This window comes from Mus pahari, chromosome 2 (genome assembly GCF_900095145.1).
Source record: "Mus pahari chromosome 2, PAHARI_EIJ_v1.1, whole genome shotgun sequence".
NCBI lineage: Eukaryota > Metazoa > Chordata > Mammalia > Rodentia > Muridae > Mus > Mus pahari.
Window position 1 is genome coordinate 5,601,941 of NC_034591.1, and position 25,668 is coordinate 5,627,608.

Here is a 25,668-nt window from a genome sequence, read left to right on the forward strand (position 1 = left end):
ATCCAGAAGCGGATCGCTTGAAATATGTACTACGGCTCACAAGATGAAGATGTCTTGTAGCTTGTATTGACCTGTGAGATACTCAGATCTTATCAGAGGCGCTGTGCGGGCACAGGCCGATTCAGCTATGGTAGACTGCTGTGTAATAGCATTTAGAAAACACAAAGTAATTACCACACGTACAGCATCCAGCTGAGGGGCTGGTGGGCAGAGTGCACAGATAAACTCTGCCGTTGAGTCTTCATTGTCTCAAAGACTCAGCCAGTACATACCAGGCCTGCCAGTGAGAAGCTGAGGGTGAGAAGGAGTCTGTTCAAAGTGTTCTTCAGATACGTTTACAGCTCTAGTCAGGCCATTTAGTTTTTGGAGATAACAGCAAATGTTATTTTTCCTTTCCTAATTTTGTATCTGTGAGTGCTAATCTGTACTTTTCATATTTATGTGAATATGAAACTTCCTTTTTGCCTTGAAAAACTTTGAAGGAATTTTGAGTTGAGTTAAAGTAAATATATTCTAATTTAAAGTGATTAGAAGAAATTTTTAATAAGAAATACCACTATTGTTTTAAATAAGAATGTTACCTCAAACTAACGAAGGGTTGTAGAGTGAGGTTGTCAATGGCCCTACAATAATGCCATATGAGGCTACTTTAGAACGTACACATAGAGAGCTGCCACTAAAAGTGGAACAAAAGGTATTGTCTGTAATACCTTTAAAATAAATCTTTCTTAGCTAAACTTGTCTAACTTACTGTTAAAAGTAAATTTAGTTTATTCCGTGTAATGATGATTAATTCAGTATTACAGAAGAATAAATGAATGAGCTCTATTAATGCATTACACCTGAACAACATGAAAGAAATATTAAAATCATATTTGTTACATTGCTGAGTGGTTTAGTCTATCAGTGAGTATAATGTCAGTGACCAGTTTGACAATATCTGGCTGACATGGCCTAATAGAATTAAGGCCATTCATGTTCAAATATAATTTAAAACACACATACACATATACACACACAGCACACACATAAGCATGTTGAATGCATACGTATACATGAAATGTTTTTCATATAAGTCAGAGAATCTCTGAATAGGTTCTTGGTATAGAAGAAAATAATGTGTCCATGTTTCATAAATTCAGTTCATTTCTTTTTAAAATTTTTATTGGTTATTTTATTTGTTTACATTTCAAATATTATCTACCTTCCTGTTTTCCCTGCAATACCCCATCATATCCCCCCTCCTCTGCGTCTATGAGGGTGCTCACTCACCCACCCAGCCACCCACTCCCGACTTACTGCCCTAGCATTCCCCTATGCTGGGGCATTGATTCTTCGCAAGACCAAGGGTCTCCCCTCCCACTAATGCCAGATAAGGCAATCCTCTGCTTCATATGTGGCTGGAGCCATGGGTCGCTTGGTGTGTACTTTTTAGTTGGTGGTTTAGTCCCTGGGAGCTCTGGGGGGTCTGGTTGGTTGATAGTGTTCTTCTTAAAGACAAAGTCTCACTACATAGCTTTGGCTGGCCTAGAACTCTGTGTAGAGCAGGCTGGCCTTGAGCTCACAGAGATCCACTTTTAATGTTTAACCTAAAACCACATGAATATTGTAGCTCTTCTGTAATCTTTACACTAGTCTGGTAAGACTTCTCTGTTGAGAGGGGTTGGGTTTCATAAAACCATTTCATGTTTGCATCTCACTTTCTGCAGAATGAGTTGGGTGTTGGTGTCTCACCTGCACTGTGAGCCATCTGGTTCTAAGCATCATTAATATTAATTAGTGTCTTTTCATGTCAGCTACACTAGGAAGCATATGTCTCTGTTAGACAGAGAAGCAGTTTGTCGTGTGTGGCAGGAAGGTTTGTAAGGAAAGCATGGATCATGGAGAATTTGTAACTTGATTTCTCCATGTTAAAATGTTCAAGGTATTCCTTAGAATAAGGAACAAAATAACCATGGAAGGATATAGGTACAGAGACAAAATTTAGAGCTAAGATGAAAGGATGGACTATCCAGAGACTACCCCATCCAGCAATCCATCCCATCATCAGCCACCAAACCCAGATACTAATGCACATGCCAGCAAGATTCCGCTGAAGGGACCCTGATATAGCGGCCTCTTGTGAGGCTATGCCAGTGCCTGGCAAACACAGAAGTGGATGCTCACAGTCAGCTATTGGATGGAACACAGGAACCCCAATGGGGGAGCTAGAGAAAGTACCCAAGGAGTTGTAGGGGGCTGCAACCCTATAGGTGGAACAATAATATGAACTAACCAGTACCCCCTGAGATCGAGTCTCTAGCTGCATATGTAGCAGAAGATGGTCTAATCGGCCATCATTGGGAAGAGAGGTCCCTTGGTCTTATAAACTTTATATGACCCAGCACAGGGGAAGGCCAGGGCCAAGTAGTGGGAGTGGGTGGGTAGGGGAGCAGGGGCACGGGGGGGGGGTATAGAGAACTTTCGGGATAGCATTTGAAATGTAAATAAAGAAAATAATAATAAAAAAAAGAAAAAAATGTTCAAGGTATATCTTAACTTCTAAACATCTCCTTTGCTTACACTGGGAGAAACTGGTTATTTGGCTTCTCAGATCTATTTGCATAGTGTATTGGTTTATCCTCATCAGAATGACGCTCCTTTAATGGCACTGTTGGCATCTCTTGGGTAAGTCGTTTAATAGCTTTAGTCTGGGGCTGGGGAGATAGCTTAGCTAGTAAAGTGCTTACCTTGAAAATCACCCAGCCTGAGTTCAGTCTCCAATACCCATGTAATGAGCCTGGTTTGGTGGCATGTGTTTGTAATTCTAGGGGTGGGGACATAAAGCCAGATCCCCAGAATTTGCTGGCCAGCCAACAGCCTAGCCTAATTGTAGAGCTCCAGGTCAGTGGGAGATCATCTCGCAGGGCAAAAGCAAAACAAGGTTAGATGGAATCAGAAGAATGATGCCCAAGGTTGTCACCTGGCCTATCCATGCGTGCACAACTTTAATCTGGAAACCCAGGTATCCTTGTTTGCAAACCTGGGGACAATAATGTGTTTGTCCTGAAGAGCCTGGGAAGGTTCTTTTCTGGCGTGGCATCTTTTCTGTTCTTGTGTAGAAGCAAAATTTCCCCAAATGTAACTGTTCATATACTTTTATGAATGTGAGTTGGGAAATTAGTGAATTTTTCTAGGATCTCAATTTTTTTTTAACTTGTTCACTTAAACTGGAGATTTAAAGTCAATGTCTCTCCTATAATTCTTTGTTTGTTTAGCTTCTCTGAATTTTATGCTGCCTTTCTTGAGGGGTAGTTGAGGGCCTTTTATCTTAGTATCTAATTTGATGGTTTTAGCTACTTAAGAGGAGTTCGCTAGGGTGGCCATTGTTTTATAGATGGTCACAGTGGCGGAGCCATAAAGTAGAGCATTAAAGCATGTCATGACATGGACCATAAAATAATATGGAAAGGGATCTATAAAAAGTAAATAATACTATTTATCATTCTGATGAGACAGCCATATTTAAACCATTTTCTTGGCATCCTCCTTCATACCAGGTAGTGCATCTTCCACAAGCATATTTAAGGCTTCACTTGAGTGGTGTTGAATGTCTGCTATGAACGGTTCTTAGTGACTAGAAACAGAGGTGGAGGATTGCCTGTGTTTCCTGTTCTCCGGCTTCAACAGACTTCTTACTGCAGAAGTCGTTTTAAAGGACAAACAATACTTTGAAAAGTTTGTTGGATGAAAGGAACAGTTGCAATCTCTTCTAAAAACCTCTATGTAGCTCCAATATTGGTTGTTGTATTTTTTCTGGAATACTCCACCTACCAGTGTTCACATTTCAGTTTTATTTTAGGACAACTAACTGCTTTTTAAGTGAGAATAACTAAATTTAGCATGGTCAGCTTTTGGAGTATAGTTGAGTTACCACCTTTTTTTGTATTCTGTTTTGTGTAAAGTAGGATAATAAGAAGGGCTGTAACTGAGTACTCTCATGGAGAGCAGCGGGTGTATTTGTCCTGATGCTCAGAGCACACAGAGAAGGCCATAAGAGCTTCTGGAGAGAATAGTTTAGCTACAGTTCTTACTATTGAAAAAGACTCAGAACTACTAATACTTATGAATTATTAGGTTTGTACATAAAGTTTCATCTATTCTTTTTGAAAAATAATATTTTTCTTTGATGATTACTCCATGCAAATTGTGATAAGAAAGGCTGTGACTGGAGTAAAGGAAGGGGGCAGTGGAGCTAGCCAGTAAGCAAACAAGAAATTGTTGGCTGCACATGGAAGTAAGCAGACACAGGGGCAACATTTGTTTGCTGTTATTCTTGAGATCATAAAATAACTGCATCATTTCTCCTTTCCTTTCCTCTCTCCAAACCTCACTTCAAATACCTCTCCTTGCTCACATTTGCTTGCTCTTTTTAAATTATTTGTTTGTGTAAATGTACACACACACACACACACACACACACACACACATACACACACACATACACACAAAAACCCTGTATTTTTTTCTGGTGTGTGTATATCGTTATTCATATGTATGTGTTCAGAGGTGAGCATCTGCTAGTTGTTTACATTTTAAGGAGGGATTTAGGATAAGAAGCATATTGTCTGTATTGTAAGGGTACCTACTGCTTAGGTTAAAAGCCAGTGCCAAGTATTGGTTGTTTACAAGGACTAGGGAGCTGGCTCACTTGGTAGAGTTCTTACCACACAAGCATGGTTGACTAGAACTCACATTAAAAAAAAAAAAAAAAAAAAAAATGAGTGTAGTGCCTGGCCCGTGGTGCACGCCTTTAGTCCCAGCACTTGGGAGGCAGAGGCAGGCGGATTTCTGAGTTCGAGGCCAGCCTGGTCTACAGAGTGAGTTCCAGGACAGCCAGGGCTATACAGAAAAACCCTGTCTTGAAAAACAAAAAACCAAAAAAACAAAACAAAACAAACAAACAAAAAAAACCAACCAAACAAAAAAAAATGAGTGTAGTACTCCACTCCTGTATTCCCAGAACTGGGGAAGTAGAGACAGGAGGACCCATGGGACTGGCTGGCCAGCCAGTCTAGCTGAATCTATAAGCTTTAGGTCCAGTGAGAATCTCTTTCCTAAAATAACCTGGAGTCCCTAGAGAGATGGCTCATCTAGTAAAGTCATTTACTTCGAGCACCGCACAAGGTACAAAGAAAGAACCATCTCCTGCAGGTCCTATTCCTTCCCTTCTTCTCCACCCCCCACCCCCCACCCCCCCTCACACACATACACACACACTTACACACTTTCTCTCACATTAAAAGAAGGTAGATAGCAATTACAAAAGACATCTTCATATGTGCATGTGCTTGCACACATACATGCATACGCACATGCATACACACATAATGATTATTTTCCTACCTATCTTTTCTCCATAGTGTATTAATGAAAGTTATCTCTTTTTCTCTCATTGTCACTGTCTAGAGTCTCTCAGCCCTCTCTTCTGCTCTCCACCGTTGGTAATTTTTTAGCTTGTCAATTTAGCATCTTTGTTGTAAAGATGTTGCACGGTTTACTTTTACTTTTAATTTTAAAAGCTCTTTTATTTTTTTCCCAGACACAGATAATGTACAAGTGGATAGAGCCAAAAATCTGCAGGGAGGATCTCACAGATGCTATTAGGCTGCCCCCTTCTGGAGAGAAGAAGGATTGTCCTCCTTGCAACCCAGGCTTTTATAACAATGGATCTTCTTCTTGCCATCCCTGCCCTCCGGGGACGTTTTCAGATGGAACCAAGGGTAGGGTGTCTATCATGAGTTGCATGATCAGTAATACATTCCCGATACACTTGCGATCTTGTTCCCGCTTGGGTTTTTTTTTTTTTTTGGAAAGTCTTTAGAAGACACATTTCTTGCTTTGTTGAGATGAAGAGGTGTTGAGAAGTGTTGATAATGGGACTGCTAGGCCATGGCGACTCATCTGCCATCTGACGAGAACAGTCTTACTGGCATTTTGTGTGTATGGCCATCTCCTTTAACAGTAATATATTTTATTCTTTGAAAGACAACCCTGTCCTATTGGGTAACCATGGATAACCACTCACTCACCAAGGTAAGCATAATATGAAGCACTGTACAAAGAAAACCACCAAATATGTACATGTGCATCCGTACTGTATCTAGAAAAATTTTCCAGATCCGTTTTGAAAAAAAATTGCTAAGGGAATTGGTGGTAATGTAACGTCTGTTCCTCGTATTTGTCTGGTAATTTTAGTGCAGAGGTGCTTGGTACGGAGAAAGCTGTCCAGATGCAGTCTAATATGATTGTATATACTCACCCATCTTCTGCAGAATGCAAGTCATGTCCAGCCGGAACAGAACCAGCACTTGGGTTTGAATATAAATGGTGGAATGTCCTCCCTGCCAACATGAAAACTTCCTGCTTCAATGTTGGGAATTCCAAGTGCGATGGAATGAACGGTGAGAGCTTGGTTTCTATGTTAACTGTTGTGGCAGCAAAGACAACACGCATTTTTAGCTTTTTTAGACATATTTGTGAGGAACTTTGTCTTACGTGGCTATGTCTTCATCTTCCAGTCCTTATCTAAAACTCAAGCAACCAATCAGATGCCTTTCCTAAAGTAATCACAACCACGGTGCTTCTCCCCTTTCCGTGGCTCCACTTCCTTTAGTTTCAGCTTTCCATAGTCAATAGCAGTTTGGAAATACCAATTAGAAAATCACAGAAACAAATACTTTAAGTTTTAAATGGCCAAGTGTTTTAATAGCTAACAAAACCTCATGCCATATTCTTTTTCCTTTCAAGCCTAGGATGTGAATGATTCCTTTGTGTGGTTACATCTGCTTCCTGTCCATTAGTGACTTAGTAGCCATCTTGGTTTTTAGATCCAATGCTCAGAGTTTCACAATATCTGTGTTCAAATAACTCTCTCAGTAATAACTTCAAACCACAAACACACAAAAAGAACATGCCAAGGAAAATCCATCAAACCCTGGCTCCCTCCCTCCCTCCCTCCTTCCCTCCCACCCTTTCAGCTGAAAATGCAAAAGTTCTCAACTCAATGAACAGAGAACATAAATTGTACACTGAAGTTGCTAAAATCTATGGCAAGGAAAAGCTTTTAGCCATTAAGCTGTGAAGAGGGAAAAATGATTTCTGTGCCAGCGTTACTCTCGCACCTCAATATGGCAGGAATTAAATGGTGGTTAGTGCTAAGATAGAAAAGGTATAAAGTGGTAGGGCTTGGTATATCCTCTGTGGGGGTCTCAGAGCTTATTTCCTGAGGTCGGATGTGTGCATGAGGGGTCGGAAGGGGACAGGCTGATGTATTAACCTTGTGTTTTATGTAGTCACATTTCAAGTAGATATCGAACTTCATGTTTAAAGTCACAAACACCAGAAGAGATGTCCCAGGGAGGGTGACAGCATTTTACATCACTTGGGGTTTTAAAGAGTAGTAAGTTACTAAATCCTTTTGATCTGGCTTAGTACTGGGTCATGCATGGTAAAGGGTTAAAGGTTTCAAATTCTGATTTTCAGTGAAGTCCCTGACTGTTCTTAAGATGCCATTAAATCCCACTTACTGAAAACTTGCAGCACAGTTCTACAGGACAGTTGCTAACATTCTTTCAACACTCCTTGTGGTCATATCCGTTTTGGAATCTGAAATGTTGTTGTTTAGCAGGCATTCTAAAGGACAAGAGTAAACAATGTAAAAAGAATTAAACAATAGAGTCCATCCTTCCCCTTTGTCAGCTCACCATCATTTTCATCAGCTTAGTTTTCTCCATCTTATATTTGATCCTTGTCTCTAGGTTCACATAAACAGTTTTAAAATTGCATGTTTTGAATCAGTATCTCTCTAAAACAGATTTGAGACATAGAATATGAAATGTCCATGTGAGTATAGAGATCAGTGGAAAAAATGGAGGCTTGAATAATTTGAGTCAACAGATGAGTGAAAGACCAAGATGGGATGTATATTAAATATGAAGTGTTCTTTATTGAAGGAAGCGGAAAGGAAAGGTTAATAGGACAAAGAAGGATGTGCACTTGTTTAGAAATATTTCTTTGGAGCAAATCCAGTCTGCATTGTCAGGATATCAGCAGTTCAAGTCACACGAATTGGCAGTGGCAGGTCGATCCACTCGTGAACATCATTCAGAAGTCAGCAATGACAGGTTGATCTAGAAGAAACTGTAAGGCTCTGCCAATCAGCCTGAGTCCACAGAAGCAGCAGGAAGCCACTGGAGCACCACCAGAAGTTTTTGGTGTGTTTCTCTGTATGAAGTCATGACAAAAGATGACTAGCAAAGAATCGCAAGGTGTACCAATATTATCCACTGTCCACTGTCTGTCGGGCTGTATTTATCCTTCCCAAACATGTGCTTTTTCAAATATGGGTTCTACCAAAACATCACATGTCCTTTTTCCAGGCTGTCTCCAGAAAAGCACCACAAGTCTGTTCTTAGTAAAACATTCTCCCATGTGTCTGCTTCAGCATAAACATCCTCTCAAAAGACAGTTTCCAGAAAAGCATCATACGGCACAACTGAGTCTCCAAAGAAACCAGAAATTTCCACTTCAGGAAACACTACAATAATTATCTTTCTATGAGAGTTGTTAACCATAAAATGTGTCTTATGATTGAATTTGAAGTCAGGAATTTAAGATCAATTCGGAGATTAAGATCGGAAAAGGAAGCATATCTACAGGACAAGGATGAATCTACAGAAGGCCTCATACACTTGTGTGTTTGCTCACTAGTACAGACTATCAGGGACAAATATAGACGACCCCTGCTCTCACACCAATACTTGATTTACTCACTGTCAATGTATTCACGGGCCATGTTTTTAAAGTTATTTTAAAGCAGTAAAGTAGAATAAAAAATGCAAAGGTAAAGAGGGGTGTGTGTTTTTGTGACCTGGAGCCTGTGCCATTTTGTAATGAACAGCACACAACAGGGTCAAATGGAAGCACATGGACAGCCAGCCTGCCTGAGGAGGGAGGGACTCACCCTCTTGACTGGAGAGTTAAAGCGGGCGTGTCCACACTGGCTTGGATACACAGTAGAGGTGTTTTCATATTTCTCAAGACTGAATTTGATGACATTGCATATTAGGAAAGAAGAGCCAATTTTTGTGTATTGATATTTTGCCTGTGAGAAATTAAAAGTTGGATACAAGTTGATTGTTCATGAATGGTTCATTGGGCATTATCTACAAAAGTACAAATGGAAATAATCTAACTTTCCAGCAATAGAATATTGTTTACATGTATAAGGTAATGTGACAGAATGAAATACTATGTATGTCTTTATTATATAGAAATTTTATTTAAAGGAATTTGAAAATGCCTTTCCATAAAGGTTTTCTATTCTTCTGACTCAGCAGTACTGTTTGTGGTGATCTATACCAATGAGACAATGGTAATATGAAGAAGGAAGTTGTACACAAAGATGTTAATTTTAATGTTTCTTATAAGAATGAAAAGCAGGAGAAAAAATTTTTGGACACTAGATATATACTTAAATAAAATTAGATATAGAATATAAAGTGATTTGTAATGGAGAAATGTTTGTGATATCACTAAAAAAATCAAAGTAAGTGAAAACAAATCTATATTTCTTAGTCAAAATAGACAAAAAGTTGGGAAGGTTGGTGGACTCTGCATTGGGCAATACTGAAACACGTGAGGTAAGGCTTTCTCCTTGAAGCATAGTCACGCCCACACACAATCATTTCCTTTTGCCTTTTCCTTGGCTTTCTTTCACTCTCCTTGTTATTCAGAGATTCACAGAGGTGTTCTTAGAAATACAGCCCCAGTCTCTGCTTTCTTGGCATTTGATTGTTCTACATGGGCTGTCTTGGTCCTTGCTATCCCTGTCGTATACCTATCTTCTAAACCCAAATTCTTCTCCTAACACCGATACTCTCCTTTCTTGGGGATACAGGGAACCCTGGTTACTCACCTCTTAAGATAGGAGCTGATAGCGGCTTTTGTTTTCAATCACGGGAGCCTTTAGGCAGTAGAGCTATCAACATTTCTCTAATGGATGAGTACATATTATTTTTACTATGTTTTCTTGGTGTGTACTCAACATACTAATTTTTAATAAATTATTATTTTTGAAAATTACCAAGTTGCCAACCTAGTACTGATATTAATGCCTGTGTTAATGTTATATCTCGCAAAGTAGTGGATAATGTTTGCAGATACATCAATGCTTAAGGTATTACCCTTAGCTAATGAGCTTGCTTGATGCTTTACGTGGATGCATCATCTTTATTCATTTTACAATGCTTGTCTTGGCTTGTGGTACATTGATTGCTCCTGTGCAGAACTTCCTGTGCACAAAACTATCACTTGACACTTGTTAGCATGTGTATGCCTCAAATCTCCTACTCCTCAGGGAAGGAGATCCATCTGTTATCCTATGCATGCCATACTTAATGGGATTTAGTAAAAGTTAAATTGGGAAATACCAATACAGTAAACTGAAAAGAACTCCTGACCCTAAATCTTTAATAAGTAATTTGAAATTTCAGTTTTCCATTGGCTATCAGCAGAGTGGGAATTTTCCATCACAGTGTGTCAGAATGGATAAAGACCATCTGTTTCTGTTTGAAAAATTATGTTTCGTTGAGAAAAACCCTCACCAGTATCACATTAATTAACTTGTATGCAAAGTGGTACAGTTGGAATGTCTTTATTGATAGCTACAAGTGTACTTGAGCATGTAGTCTATAATTGATATTTTAAAATGTGAGATTTTTTTTTCTGGAGTGCTTCTAACTTTGAGCATAAATATGTATTTGGCTTTTATATTGGCATATTTATAACATTTTTGTTATTAATTAATGCAAATTGACTAATAAAATGTCTTTCATCATTTTCAGGTTGGGAGGTGGCTGGAGATCACATCCGGAGTGGAGCTGGAGGCTCTGACAATGACTATCTCATCTTAAACTTGCACATCCCAGGATTTAAGTAAGAGAAGCTGATTCCTTTGTATGAGAACCTTCACCTCCTATATATAAATAGGGAAGCAGGACTGGCTCTATGGAGTGTGTTCTTATTATCAAGTAAACAACAATATGCCAGAGGATGATATATGATATCATTTGGAATGTCTATGGAATTAGTCACTGAGAACCTAAAAGTGTTAGTCTTGTGTATTCCTGAGAAAAAGCTGAAATGTGTTAGCAGATTCACAACTAACCCTGTAATAACCGCAATGCTTTGATCTATAACTCAGAAGACTTAGTCTAAGTGATTTTCAGGAGTATATTTTGTTGTTTAATCTCAATTATATCTGTAGTTAGTATGCAGCACATTTACGTGTATCTTTGCTGTAGCCTCCTCTATGTTGAGACTTCCTAGTGTGAGGCTTTTCCTTCCTTTAGAAGCAGGGGGTTCAAGCATGTGATCACAATCTTGAACAAGGGTGTGGACATACAGCCAGAGAAAGGAAGGGCCTGTTCTTCCTCAGGTAGCTTAGTTGAAGAGAGGAGCTAGATTTTCAGTTTAATGAGTACACAGGTTTTAATTGTTTGGAATTGCATTCAGAATATATTATTGATATTGCAATTTTAATCTGTCATGTAGACCACCAACATCTATGACTGGAGCCACAGGTTCCGAACTGGGAAGGATAACATTTGTTTTTGAGACTCTCTGTTCAGCTGACTGTGTTTTGTACTTCATGGTGGTGAGTGATTGAAGGAAGATTTCATAGTGTATTTCAAGTTATTGTTGTCTTCCAAGTTGGAATAAGGGATGGTTTTCTTGGCCTTCTTAGAACTTTCCAAAAATACTTTAAAAATACATAAAGAATTTACTAGGAATTGTGCAATAAGGCTCAACAAGTCAGTGTTCATTCCTCATGGTGAAGGTTCCCAGGTAAAGGCCACAAAATATCAACTTTAGAAAATTATTGTATGCTGATTAAAAAGCTTCCTCTAATATCTCAACTACTTAGCAATGCAAACATCATAAGGGAAGATGCATTAGCAAGGGACAACAGAAAATAATGGGCACATAAGAGTACTGTAAAGAAAGCAAAACTTTCTGTTTTAATCTAGTACATTTAGACAAGAGAATTTACTATGTTCATGTCAAATTTGCTTATTTGTTTTCTAGATGTGACTTAATTTTCAAATCCTAACTTGAGAAATGTAGCGGTTCAAATACACTGAGATCACATGGACATTTTAAATATTTGTTGACTGAAGTCTATCATTTTGGCGAAATGGTGACTTTATAGTTCTACTTTGGTGTGTTTTTGATTTGTCTCTAGTGAACTTTTGGTCTTACAGATTTTTTTTCTATGATATCCAAGGTGAATGAATACTTAAACATTTTATGTGTGGTTGCTAAAGGCTGACATGTAGGCAGCAAAAGGTCATGGATGATCTTCAATAGAGCCATCTCTCTCACACCCATGAGTCCTCAGTCCTCCCAGTTGTCCTCCCAGCTGGGGCTTTCTGTCTTAGCCTACGAAGCTGTGCTCAGCACCATTGCAGACAATCAGTTTCCTTTCCTCTCTGGACCAGTTTGATGATCCCAATTCTTTGTTTCCATCTCCTCTCATTTATGCTGCTGTCAGGTCATCTCTATGAGTAATAATAATAGTTAACATCAACCACATTCCTCCCCTTACCCTGAGCAGTACATTTTCCCCTCATTTTTTGTTTAAAAAAAAAACAACCTCATTTTAAAATTAGGACACACAAAGTTGTTTCATTCTGACATCTTTTCCCCATCCTCCTGGTCTTAACAGTCATTCTGTTTCCAATGACATTTAATTTATTCTTTGATAAATTCACACACATGTATATGATTATTTTGATCATATCCCATTTCCTATTTCCACTTCCATTCTCTCCCAGTACTTTCCCATCTCCAATTCTGTGTCCTCTCCTTTTTAAAAATCTATCCCACTGAATCTGTTTACTGAGACAAGCTCTCACTATTTAACCTTGTGATTCCAATGAGCCATCCGCCTGAGGGTACCACCATGCCAAGCTTACATGTTACAAATCATTGTAGAGATGTCTTATAGCAGAGCCTGATAACAATCTTCTTTTCAGTCTTTAAGTGATTTGTTTTATCATGAGTTTTGCGTTGTCAAATTAAATCACAAATAATAATGTTTTGGATATCAAATAACATTTTACTGTAACTCAGAACATTATTTAATGATTTTTGAAAGTGGAAAGCATCATAATTTAGTTATTTGGTAATAAAATTAATGTAATGTGTGGGAATCATTTTTCCATACTGTTGTCTATATTTGATTGCTTAATAATATTGTTGATCCTTTTTTATTATAGGAAGAGACAAATTTTGAGTCCATGCCAGTGTATTCCCAATATCCCAAATAACTAATAAAAACAAGTTATTTATCAGAAATTCTAAAAGAAAGCTTGACTTAAAACTTCAGACTTAACCTTTGTTTTCATTTCAAATAAATTATATACAATTGGATTGGATTATACTTGCTTTCAGGTCGTGTTAATGGTGGTATATTATTTGGGATATCTCAAATCTTCATGATTCTTCTCCTAAATTTAGCTAAGAAAGTCACAGATAAAATAGTTTATAAATGCAACTTCACGGACTTCAGACACTGTCCAGAGAGTACTTAATGAGCATGGGGTAGCATTCTGGTTATCTTTCATTGGATCAATCTGTAGTGAGTACAGTTCAGAGGGAAACTTAGAATTTCTACATCAATGGTTCTGTGAGAGTCCCTCAAAGAAAAAAAATTCTGAATGGGAAGCCTTTCATTCAGTGAGGATCCTAGACGTTTTCCCTAGGGAGTCGGAGAAATTTTCGCTTCTATGTTTCCTAAGTGTGTGTCTTAAACATCCAGGCACATGGGATTTCTTTCTCATTTTGTTGACAGTGTGTTTGTGGGAGTTTTATGAGTTGTATTTTTAGAACAGGTAGTGTGCAGCAGGATCCTACACAGCTTTCGCCAAATAAAAGTACATCTTTGTAATGGATATATATTTGTATTAATAATGAGTTTGTGCTTTATTTGTAAATATTTCCCTACTGTTTTAGGATATAAATAGAAAAAGTACCAATGTGGTGGAATCATGGGGAGGAACCAAAGAAAAGCAAGCTTACACTCATGTCATATTCAAGAACGCAACATTTACATTTACATGGGCATTCCAGAGGACAAATCAAGGTCAAGATGTAAGTTCCAACCATTTTCTTACTCTTTACCCCTGGGTGTAATCTCCATTCAGAGCATAGTGATGTCTTCTGTATACATGAAAAGTTGTACACAGATGCATCATGTGCCCCATATACAGCATTATGAGATTGAAAGGGCATGTGTACTCTACCCAAGTCAATATGAACTCTGTTGAGCTCATCACAAGCTGTGTGCCGGTAAGCTGTGTTCTCTATATAAACACATTCTGACCTTTATCCTGGAGTCTATAAATCTTTTAAAGGTATAATACAAGCCCTTTGTAAGTATACTATAAGCTTCATATGGGCATTATGAACTCTATAATGGAGATGTGAAATCAATGAATGAAATTATGATTTCCCGTGCAGAACACTATAACCTGTATGTTAGCATTCTGTCTAAACTCCACCCCACAGTTACCTGGAAACAGCCAGGTAGGCCTGATCACACTATAAAAGGGGCTGCACCCCTTCCTCACCCTCTTGCTCTCTTGGTCTCTTGTTTTTCTCTTGCTCTTTCTCTGTTTCCCTTCCCCCCACCTCTCTCCATGTGCTCATGGCCAGCCTCTACTCCTCTACTTACTTTCTCTCTCTCTCTCTCTCTCTCTCTCTCTCTCTCTCTCTCTCCCCCCCCTCTGTCTCATCTGTCTGTCTTTCTCTGCTTTTACTATCCTCTTAACTCCCCTCCCCATGCCCTGAATAAACTCTATTCTATACTTTACCATCATGTGGCCGGTCCCTCAGGGGGAAGGGATGCCTTGGCATGGGCCCTCTGAGGCACCCCCTTCCCCTATATCTCACCACACATCCATAGAATATGTCCCTCTTCTCTTTACAGAATGCTAACACAGTACATAGGATACTATAAATTCCATTCAGAGAACCTTAAAGTTTCACCATGAGATGTACACAGTATTGTACTCACTATACAAGATAATATGACCCCACACAGTATTGTACATCACTATACAAGATAATATGATCCCATAGTCTTATTTCTTTTACAATGCAAAGGTGATGCTCACTTGTGGTGATGTATATAAAACTGACAGTAATTTGAGTCTGTCACCTTGGTATATAGTAAATTGGTATAAAAAATTACAACTTTTAATTTTTTTGAGAGTACGAATGTATGAAATTGGAATAACAGCAGAACTCTTTTACTTTGAGTGATGAGCAAATACAGCTGTTGCTGCTTAAGAGAAAATTCAATTTTGATTTTACTTAAACCTTTGTTTTTAAGTCTTTATGAGAAGCTTCCTAGCTTCCTTCTCCTTTATCCAACCAGTAACATTTGGTTAAGAGTCAGTAACTAGTGTGGGTTTATGTTTTTCATTATGATACTGTCTTATTTTAGAAAGAATGCATATATATATATATATATATATATGTAATGGTAGAACAAAGCCAAACATTGCCTTTCTTTAATTTTTTATTTATTATTTTTTATTTTTAAACAATGTTTTATTAGATATTTTCCTCATTTATATTTCAAATGCTATCCAGAAAGTCCCCTCACCCTGCTCCCCAACCCACCCACTCCTGCTTCCTGGCCCTGGCATTCCCCTGTATCCTTTCTTTGATTTTCATTGTTAGCATAGACCTAATCATCTCTATGAAAATTCCATGTGTTTCAATATTAGCATATGTATGTATGTATGTATGTATGTGGGGGGGTACATACATCTGTGTGCGTGCTATCTTTTGATTGTACTTGTATATCTATGAATGTGTGTCTATATGCAGATCAGAAACAGCATTGGAAGTCATCTAATTATTCTCAACATTATTTTTTTTTTGAGACAGGAACTCTCAGAGAATCTAGAAACAGCTATTTTGGTTTGACTAGCAGGCTAGAAAGCCTCTGGGATATCTGCCTCTGTGCCACCCAGTGCCCCATCACTGGGGTTAGAAGCCCATGGTACCATACCCAGTTTTTATCTGATTGCTTGGGAGCCAAACTAGGGTGCTGTTGCTTATGCAGCGAGCACCTTGCCACTGCGCCGTCTCCCTAGTCTCAGGCATGTCATTTATTCTGTATCTCCACAGATGTGACTTTATCAAAATGAGAACAAGGTTGAGCTTTGCTGGGAGTAGCCTCATGGTTGTGGTGGCACGTGTGGTTCATTTTCCTCTTTTCTATTCAGATTTTCAGTGGGAAGCCAGTCCCCAGACTTTGCATGACTTCACATTGTTCCTTGGGGGTTGTTATTTAGTGTTCAGAATATAAACACGAGGGGTGAACACAGATGGAACTACATCGTCTCTTTGTCTTTTCATCTTGGTCTAGAAGAGCGTTAAGTAGTCAGATTTGACACTGTACACTAGGGTGACAAAAACCTGGCCTTAATTAATCCTGTACCACAAGAGGAAAAAAACGAGACAGGGTTCAGCGTTCTTGCTTGCTCCTTTGATATCCTTTTGATAGAAATTCAAATGCATTGCTTAGGGGAGGGGCTGGAGAGGGAAAGAAGGGCTCAGAATGGGTCTATCAGTATCACACAGTATTTGAGTGATGAAAAGAGGACCTTACCTTCCAAGATTTTCCACCCATCCAGACTTTCAGCATCAGACCGTATCATCAAGCGTTATGCGTGGGTAAACCAAGGTGAGATATAAAGCTACTCCGCTATGGTTTTGGATACAGTCTGTAACTGTGCCAGTGCCAATTATGATGTGCCTGATGTCAACTGCAGTAACACACCTGGAATTCCACGGTTATAGAAAGTGGCTTCTAATGTCAAGATTTAAGGGCTTCTGTTTAGAATTGCTGAATGGGAGTGAAAGGAACCCACTGTTACTCAAGCTGTCAGTCTGGAGCATTCTGTGGTGTCGACAAAAACACAAACTTGGTCATGCAGTTGCACTCCAAGGCAGATGCCATTCTCTCTGCTCTCTTTCTAGAACAGACGTTTCATCAATGATGTGGTAAAGATTTATTCTATCACAGCCACTAATGCAGTTGATGGGGTAGCAGCATCATGTCGTGCCTGTGCCCTGGGTTCCGAGCAGTCGGCCTCATCATGTGTACCCTGCCCCCCAGGCCACTACATCGAGAAAGAAACCAACCAGTGCAAGGAGTGTCCAGCCGACACCTACCTGTCCATCCACCAGGTCTATGGCAAGGAAGCTTGCATTCCGTGTGGGCCTGGAAGTAAAAGCAGCCAGGTAAGGGAGTAGCTTTTCAGTTATTCCCTCGGGGGGGGGGGGAGCTATGTGGAGTTGCTATTGATGCTGGAAAATGCTCTGCAATTCTCTTTCCTGTTTTCTCTTCTCTTACATTAATTAAGCTCTGAATTTATGCTGTGGAAATGCTGGTTACTAGTGACAAAATGTGAGGGAAAAATGTTTAAATAAGAATTTTTTTCAAAAATACTAAAATTGATATCTTGTGCATTTCCAAGATAGGAGGAGTAACTGCTCTTGTGGGCTGGATGTAGAAGTGCCCTAGAAAGCATTACTCGTGGCGTACAGCATTTCAAGTTTGAAGCAGAGCAGCAGACTAGTAGCTCAACGGAAGGGTTTTATTGTCTGTGAAAGCATGGAAAGATTTTAGTATTTCTTAAAAATAGCTTCCCATAAGGAGGTTATCTGAGAAAATATCCCTGATTAAAAAAAATCCTGGCTTACACAGTATGGCCGGCGACATTAGCTAGCGCTCACTCAACTCTCTCTAACGGGAAGGCAGCGGACCACAAGAGACTGAACTGTATCTGCCTCTATTTCCAACAGACTCACATTCAACTTTCGCTCACGAAAATAGCCGGGAAAATTTTATTAGTCCTTTTTTCAAAAAAAAAGTTAATATAAAATTATAGCAAAAAAAAAAAAAAAAAAAAAAAAAAAAAAAAAAAAAAAAAAAAAAAAAAAAAAAGGAACCTGAACTTTAGTAACACAGCTGGAACAATCCGCAGCGGCGGTAGGAGCGGCGGGAGAAGAGATTTAATTTAGTTGATTTTTCTGTGGTTGTTGGTTGTTCGCTAGTCTCACGGTGATGGAAGCTGCACATTTTTTCGAAGGGACCGAGAAACTGCTGGAGGTCTGGTTTTCCAGACAGCAGTCCGACGCAAGCCAGGGATCTGGGGATCTTCGTACCATCCCAAGATCTGAGTGGGATGTCCTTTTGAAGGATGTGCAGTGCTCAATCNTAAGTGTGACAAAGACTGACAAGCAGGAAGCTTATGTACTCAGTGANAGTAGCATGTTTGTCTCCAAGAGACGTTTCATTTTTGAAGACATGTGGTACCACCCTCTTACTGAAAGCACTGGTTCCCCTGTTGAAGCTTGCTAGGGATTACAGTAGGTTTGACTCAATTCAAAGCTTCTTTTATTCTCGTAAGAATTTCATGAANCCTTCTCACCAAGGGTACCCACACCGGAATTTCCAGGAAGAAATCGAGTTTCTTAATGCAGTTTTCCCAAATGGAGCAGCATATTGTATGGGACNCATGAATTCTGACTGCTGGTATTCGTATACTTTGGATTTCCCAGAGAGCCGAATAATCAGTCAGCCAGATCAAACCCTGGAAATTCTGATGAGTGAGCTTGACCCAGCAGTTATGGACCAGTTCTACATGAAAGATGGTGTTACTGCAAAGGATGTCACTCGTGAGAGTGGAATTCGTGACCTGATACCAGGTTCTGTCATTGATGCCACACTGTTCAATCCTTGTGGCTACTCGATGAATGGAATGAAATCGGATGGAACATATTGGACTATTCACATCACTCCAGAACCAGAATTTTCTTATGTTAGCTTTGAAACAAACCTCAGTCAGACCTCCTATGATGACCTGATCAGGAAAGTTGTGGAAGTCTTCAAGCCAGGAAAATTTGTGACCACCTTGTTTGTTAATCAGAGTTCTAAATGTCGCACAGTGCTTATTTCGCCCCAGAAGATTGACGGCTTTAAACATCTTGATGGCCAGAGTGCTATGTTCAATGATTACAATCTTGTTTTTACCAGTTTTGCTAAGAAACAGCAACAACAGCAGAGTTGATTAGGGAAAATGAAGAAGAAAAAACACAAAAAGAGAAGACATACGGGGGAGGTGGTGGCTGCTTTCCAGATGCTAACCCCGGGGGCCATGCTGACTGTGACCACTGCCTCGGAGTTGCAGAAAGCCCTAGGTGTAATGATAGTGTAATCATTTTGAAGTGTATGCATTATTATATCAAGGAGTTAGGTATCTTGCATGAATGCTCTCTTCTGTGTTTAGGTGTTCTATGCCACTCTTGCTGTGGAACTGAAGTGCATGTAGAAAAGAACTTTGACTGTATGAATCTTTACGACACTTGTGAAAATGATACAATTTGGTTTATGCACAGTGTAATATTTCTGCAGGCATCATCCAAAATTCCCCACAGACANGGCTTTCGTCCCCATTAGATGCGGCCTCAGCTGACATCTGCGACTGTTCTATTAAATTGCTGCCAGAGTTTTTACATCCAGTTACCTCCACTTTCTAGGGCATATTCTCTACTAATGTTACTCAAAACCAATTTTTACTTCATACAGGTGTTTTATGCAATGGCAATTAAAGTTTTTCTTCCACAAGTTGAGTCTTTGTAAGAAAATGATTCCAGTTGCTTGTTTTGTGTTCTGCTGTTTTAATAGTTGCTCCTGCATTAGAGTCCTATGGTTTTTCCACCACCTCTGATGAAGCNATACACTGTTACACTGTGGGCTCATATTATAATCTTACACCCCAGATGAGAGTTTGGACATGGTCCCTTGCTTAATTTTTTTTCCTAAGACATAAGAATGTGGTCTCTTTATTGGCATGAACTTCTGTGGAAGATAAATGACAAAACTGAATGTATCAAATGAAAAGAACTGGGTCTCCAGGGCCATGAGCAAGGAGAACCCATTAAAGAAAACTCCACNGAATGATAGGCTGGCTGGCAGTGCACCTTAATTAGCATTAATTGGGTGCCTGCCATGCCTTCGCTAACTTACTAAGTGATAGGAATGTCCACTATGTCAAAGCAGAAATGTAGTCCTAAGCATTCTGACCTCAGTAAGTGCTGCCGCTGCCACCAGGTTTTACTAAAGGAGAATCTGTGGTTCCCACCTGTCCTGCTGTTGGCTGGTCTCTGGTCTTCCTTTCACCATGGCNTTCAGATGAATAACAGACCAGAGGGGAGGAGGCCTCTCCAGGTTACTCAGCCAGATAGTGAATGTATGAATGGATGGAACGGCGCAATATTCTGAATCCATTTAATGGCACTAGAAATAATGGGCGTTGAAGAGTCAGCACGTTGGTGGGATCTTAAACAGAAAGCAAACTGGACTACACTCCCTATTTATTGCCCTCCTGTTTTCTTGGTAGTTTCTGGACTGACGAAGTGATGATGTTTTGTTCCTTCCGTATTTATAACGAAACACTTTTTTAGCATTTCTAAATGGAATCTACTTGGTTTGAGATCAAGCAGTCGGAACACTGTCTGGACTCTTTGTACACGGTTTTGGTTGAAGGCTTCCTTGGAAGCTTTCNGTCACCTTTTCCTGACTGGCTCTGTAATGAGCACAGCACCTATTATGAATTGCTATTTGGAGGACCAGTGCTTAGTTAAGCTGGATTTTGTAACCCAGTAGATTTTGGCTTGAGGTCTGATTTCCCCATCTTAAATTAATCCTAATGTTGAGAATTGCATAGGTTTGTGTGGAACAAAGCCTAGAACAACTGTAGGTAAACTAGTGATCTAGTCTAATTATAGGTGGGGAAGTTTTGGTGCCATAATTTCTCTTTGTTGGTGTTGGAATTTTATCAGTTGAAATGTATTTCTGTACCACAATGTAAGCTTCAATAAAAGTTTGCTTAATTGTCTAGTTAAAAAAAAAATCCTGACTCTTCTGCACTTTTTGTAGAGACATTTAGCGATTAGGAATCCTCTATCCCTGGTATGACAAAATATAGCTAAGACAGCAATTACTGGAAGATTTTATAGCTAGAACTTTTTGAAAACATTTTCTTCATAGCAGTTATTAATCCTTCTGCATTATTGCTCATTTCTCTTTCTTTAAATGAAGGACCACTCGCTTTGCTATAGTGACTGCTTTTTCTACCATGAAAAAGAAAACCAGACCCTGCACTATGACTTCCGCAACCTCAGCAGTGTGGGCTCGCTGATGAATGGCCCCAGTTTCACCTCCAAGGGAACGAAATACTTCCATTTCTTCAATATCAGTTTATGTGGGCATGAGGTGAGTTCTGGCTGTCGGCGGTGAGATGGATCTCTATTTGTTGTAAGATATCTATGTTAAATGACCAATAACACCTGCACAGCAATCAACAACTAATGTCAAGAATGGTTGCTGTTTTGAAGTCTTGTCACTTCCTATCCTGTGGACAGCTTTCTCTATCAGGGCAGTCTCATCTGGTCAGATTGTCAGTCAATCTGATATCTAATCAGATGAACTGCAAGCCTTATAGGTATGGCTTAAATACATTGAGTTCTTCCCTCCCTCTGTTTCTTCCTGAAAGTGTGAAAGGATAAACTGGTTAAACTTGCTAATCTCATTTGTTTTAAAATATAGGTAAGGTGTTATGATGTAAAGAAGCTTATTGTGTTAGTGTTCCCTAGGGACAGAAAAAAATGTACCTAAATGAAGGGAGATTTATGTGAAGAACTGATGTAAGCAGTTGTTGGTATGAACAACCTTATGATAGACTCTCTCAGCCCAAGTACAAAGGCTTTAGAATAAGAGAAGGCTGAAGACTCAGTCCTGGGCCTATTGCTATATAAGTCCTAGGGTCCCAAGGTCAGAACACCTGACGTCTTAATGTCTGTGGCGGGAGGAGAATGTGGCAGGCTCAGGAAGAAGGAATTCTTGCCTCTGCCCCTTTGCTCTATCTAGGTTTACCCAGTTGAGTGATGCTATGATTCATATTCATAGATCTTCCCCTCCCTCAGGCAACCAACTCACATACTACTCTCCTATGAAGCACCCGTACAATACTCCACGAACTCATGTTCTGCCAGTTCTCAGCTTTCCTTTTCTACCTACAACACGAATTCTGGTTATATTTTTTAAAGGAGGGAAAATACCAGGAGGAATTCTGTCCAAATTCAAAAAGAGATACACAGGATCAAATGTTAATTGATAATGTAGCCTCTGCTGATGAATATGGTATTTACTTGGTGGGATGGAAGAAGCAGAACTTTGTTACCATCAATGGGAGAATATTACCACTGTAGGTACCATATTTTCATTGCTGTGTGAGGTTGTAGTTTGGAAGTGGGGCACACATGAGAGAGAGAGAGAGAGAGAGAGAGAGAGAGAGAGAGAGAGAGAGAGAGAGACAAAGAGAGAATATCCATTATATATGCCATTAACAAAGTCAAACATTAATATGTAATGGGAAAATTTTCCTCTGTCTTTTTCATATTTACCCCTATATATCCAATCATCATCATTATGAGATGCTATGACAAACTTGTTAAATGAAATGAAAAAGATGAAACAAACTCCTCTCCAAGTTGCTTTTTTTTTTCTTTAGGAAAATTTTTATTAGATATTTTCTTTATTTACCTTTCAAATGTTATCCCCTTTCCTGGATTCCCCTCCGAAAACCCCCATCCCATCCTCCCTCTCCCTGCTTCTATGAGGGTGTCCCCTCACTCACCTACCCACTCCTGCCTCACTGCCCTAGCATTCCCCCACACTGTGGAATCAAGCCTCCGCAGGGCCAAGGGACTTTCTTCCCATTGATGCCAGATAAGGCCATCCTCTGTTACATATGCAGCTTGAGCCATGGGTCACTCAATGTGTACTCTTTGGTTGGTGGTTTAGTCCCTGGGAGCTCTGGGGTTCTGGTTGGTTGATATTATTGTTCCTCTTATGGAGCTGCAAACCTCTTCAGCTCCTTCAGTCCTTTCTCTAGCTCCTCCATTGGTGGTTTATTACAGCAATAGGACCCTGGCTAAAACAAAGCACTTCTCAGGACCTGGCTTTACAGGGGGTAATTCAACACACTAGGTTATCATTCCACTTAATAAAGGAATGCATAATAAATACCTTGATATGAAGCAATAAATGAGATTAGTTCCACTATCTTTTGTATTTCTTAATACTATTTTTGTATACTGTCTGATCCTTGTCTTGTTAAATGTCCTCATTCATTCATTCATTCATTTTCTCTCTGTATGCATGTGCATGTATATATGTGTTCATAAGTGTGTATGTATGTGGTGTGGTTTTGTGTGTAAGTATGTATGTGTGTATATATGTATGTATGTATGTTGTGTGTTTTATTTTCTTTTGGGTGAGTAGCCCAGGGTAACCTACAACTCAATATATAGTCCAGGATAACCTCAAACTCATGTGAATACAATAGGCAGGAACTAAGCCCAACTTTTTGTTACTGTTCTCACTTGTTTTCTTTTAGGTTTTGTCATTTTCTCCTCCCCCCCCCCGGCCCCCAGGACTTTTAGCCATTTTTTATTATTTTCTTGGCTACAACAATTTAGTAAAGATTTATTTCCCCTATTTTGTGATGAGAAAGCCTTATGGTGAGAGAAAATTTATATGTTAAAATTGCTAGATGCATTAAAAATGAGAACTATTTATGTTTCATATCTGTGTGTATTGACTTTAAGGTTAATAAAATAGCTTTCCAATTTTCATTTTATATTTCTCTGTAAAAATTATAGAGCAAGCGATAGTTCTTGCAGTGTATTTAAACATTATACAAATACAATCAGCCTCTGGCTGAAAAGTTAACCTCTTGTTCACTTTTATTCTTTCAAATTATTTTATAAACTGATATACCACTATGTCCAAGAGTAGGTTACTAAAGTACAGTGGTGATTAAGAGTCTAGAGTTTGGATGTCCTAGAACTCTGTAGTAATATAGCTTTTAGGCCATCTACAACCATACTTAGACTCATGAAGGAGAAAAGAGAAAGAGTTTCTTCCTTGGCATTTAAATCTTCATCAGCAGTCTGCTGCCTCCCCTGAATGCCTATGAAGTGAACAGTTTTTTAGATGATATTTACTTCCTGGAGTTATATGGCTTTCATCCAAAACAAATGATGCTTGTAGTAGGAGGACCAGTGTTTTGGCTTAGCTTAACTTCATCAACTCCCACCCTCTACTGAACATTGGAATTGCCTTGAGACTGATGCCTGGGCATCATCCCAGAACATTGAAATGGGCATCTCTGTGGTAAGGAGATAGCACCCAGTCTGATAAAAAGTCACAAGCTAATTGAGATTCAGGTTAAAGATGGATTATCAGTGAACCCTTTGCTTGTGGCTTTGCTTTCCTAGGGGAGAAAGATGGCTCTCTGTACCAACAATATTTCAGACTTTACGCTAAAGGAAATGGTGACAGGGTCAGATGACTACACAAATTTGGTTGGAGCATTTGTATGCCAGTCAACTATTATTCCTTCTGAAAGTAAGGGCTTCCGGGCAGCCTTGTCATCTCAGTCTATCATTCTGGCAGATATGTTTCTAGGTAAGTTTCCTTTGGCTAATATATGGAGGTATGTATTCATTCTCATTATATCGTAACAATAACTTGTCATAATACTGCTGTTTACAACACACAATTAAAGCCTGCAGTCTAATAAACTGTCATTTTGCAAAGCAAAAATCACTATTGGCCAGTATCAGGAGTACAAGAAGGTTCTGCATTCCTGTATGGAAATCTATGTGATAAAATGTTTTATGAGAGGATTGTCTTCATTCAGATTCTTTGCTTGAATAATTTTAGATATTAAAAATAGGCCTGGAGAGATGGCTCAGGTATTTGTAGCCCAAGGGCAAGGACCTAAGTTTGGAATCCTAGTGCCTTTGCAAAATTTGGGCGTGTGGGTTAGCTTAAAATCCTAGTGCTGTTAGAGAAAGTCCCTAGGGCTTGATGGCCAGCTAGCTTAGCAAAAATGGTTGATCTCTAGGTCCAGTGAGACTCTGTTTCAAAGATAAGATAGAGATAGGAGATATACCTCGAATCAACCCCAGCCTCCATATGTATACACACGATTGTATGCAACTGTACAAATAAAAATAAAAATTCTTTATGGAAATCTAAAAAGCGTGTAAGACATAATATGTACTACTGTGTTTCATTGAGGATGAGTTTTGTTCCCTTTGTCTGCTGTCCTGTAATATAGGAAAGTTTTAAAGTAACCCAGTTCCTTAGTGGTTATTAGGAATCAAATTCATTATAACTGCTAGGAGCAGTGAAAATTTGGGGGTGTAAGACCTGATCTGAGAATGTTTCTGTGGACTCCAAATGTACGGTGCTTAAAACTTCAGCACCAAGGTCAGCTGCCAGGTTCGCGCTAATTGGCAGAGGTTTGAGTCTGCTGGCTTGTTTTATCTTAGAAAAGGGAAATCCTGTCTTTCTGATTAAGCAAATCAGTAATTAAATAAAACTAGCTGAAGTGTGGGCATGGGAGCACCAGGCTTGGTGAAATAAACATGTCTGTACTTAAGGTGAGCAAACATAACCTGTGTCTA

The 25,668-nt window shown here is 39.2% G+C and overlaps 2 protein-coding genes across 3 annotated transcripts in view; both read left to right on the plus strand.

Annotated features, from left to right (window-relative positions):
- The window catches only part of Kiaa1324l (KIAA1324 like), a 190,637-nt gene that overhangs the window by 129,597 nt on the left and 35,372 nt on the right, over nt 1–25,668 (plus strand). For both annotated transcript variants that reach the window (XM_029535634.1, XM_021189956.2), the window contains 8 exons: nt 5,582–5,762; nt 6,315–6,443; nt 10,887–10,977; nt 11,596–11,698; nt 14,059–14,196; nt 17,101–17,364; nt 21,230–21,403; nt 24,472–24,661. In XM_029535634.1, the coding sequence (XP_029391494.1) occupies nt 5,582–5,762; nt 6,315–6,443; nt 10,887–10,977; nt 11,596–11,698; nt 14,059–14,196; nt 17,101–17,364; nt 21,230–21,403; nt 24,472–24,661 (1,270 nt within the window). The remainder of the gene's footprint in view (nt 1–5,581; nt 5,763–6,314; nt 6,444–10,886; nt 10,978–11,595; nt 11,699–14,058; nt 14,197–17,100; nt 17,365–21,229; nt 21,404–24,471; nt 24,662–25,668) is intronic.
- Nucleotides 18,159–19,269, plus strand: LOC110315954 (S-adenosylmethionine decarboxylase proenzyme 1-like). Its single transcript, XM_021189959.2, is given in 2 exon segments — nt 18,159–18,424; nt 18,426–19,269. Coding segments are annotated over 2 exon segments (1,005 nt in total). The 5' UTR covers nt 18,159–18,190; the 3' UTR covers nt 19,197–19,269.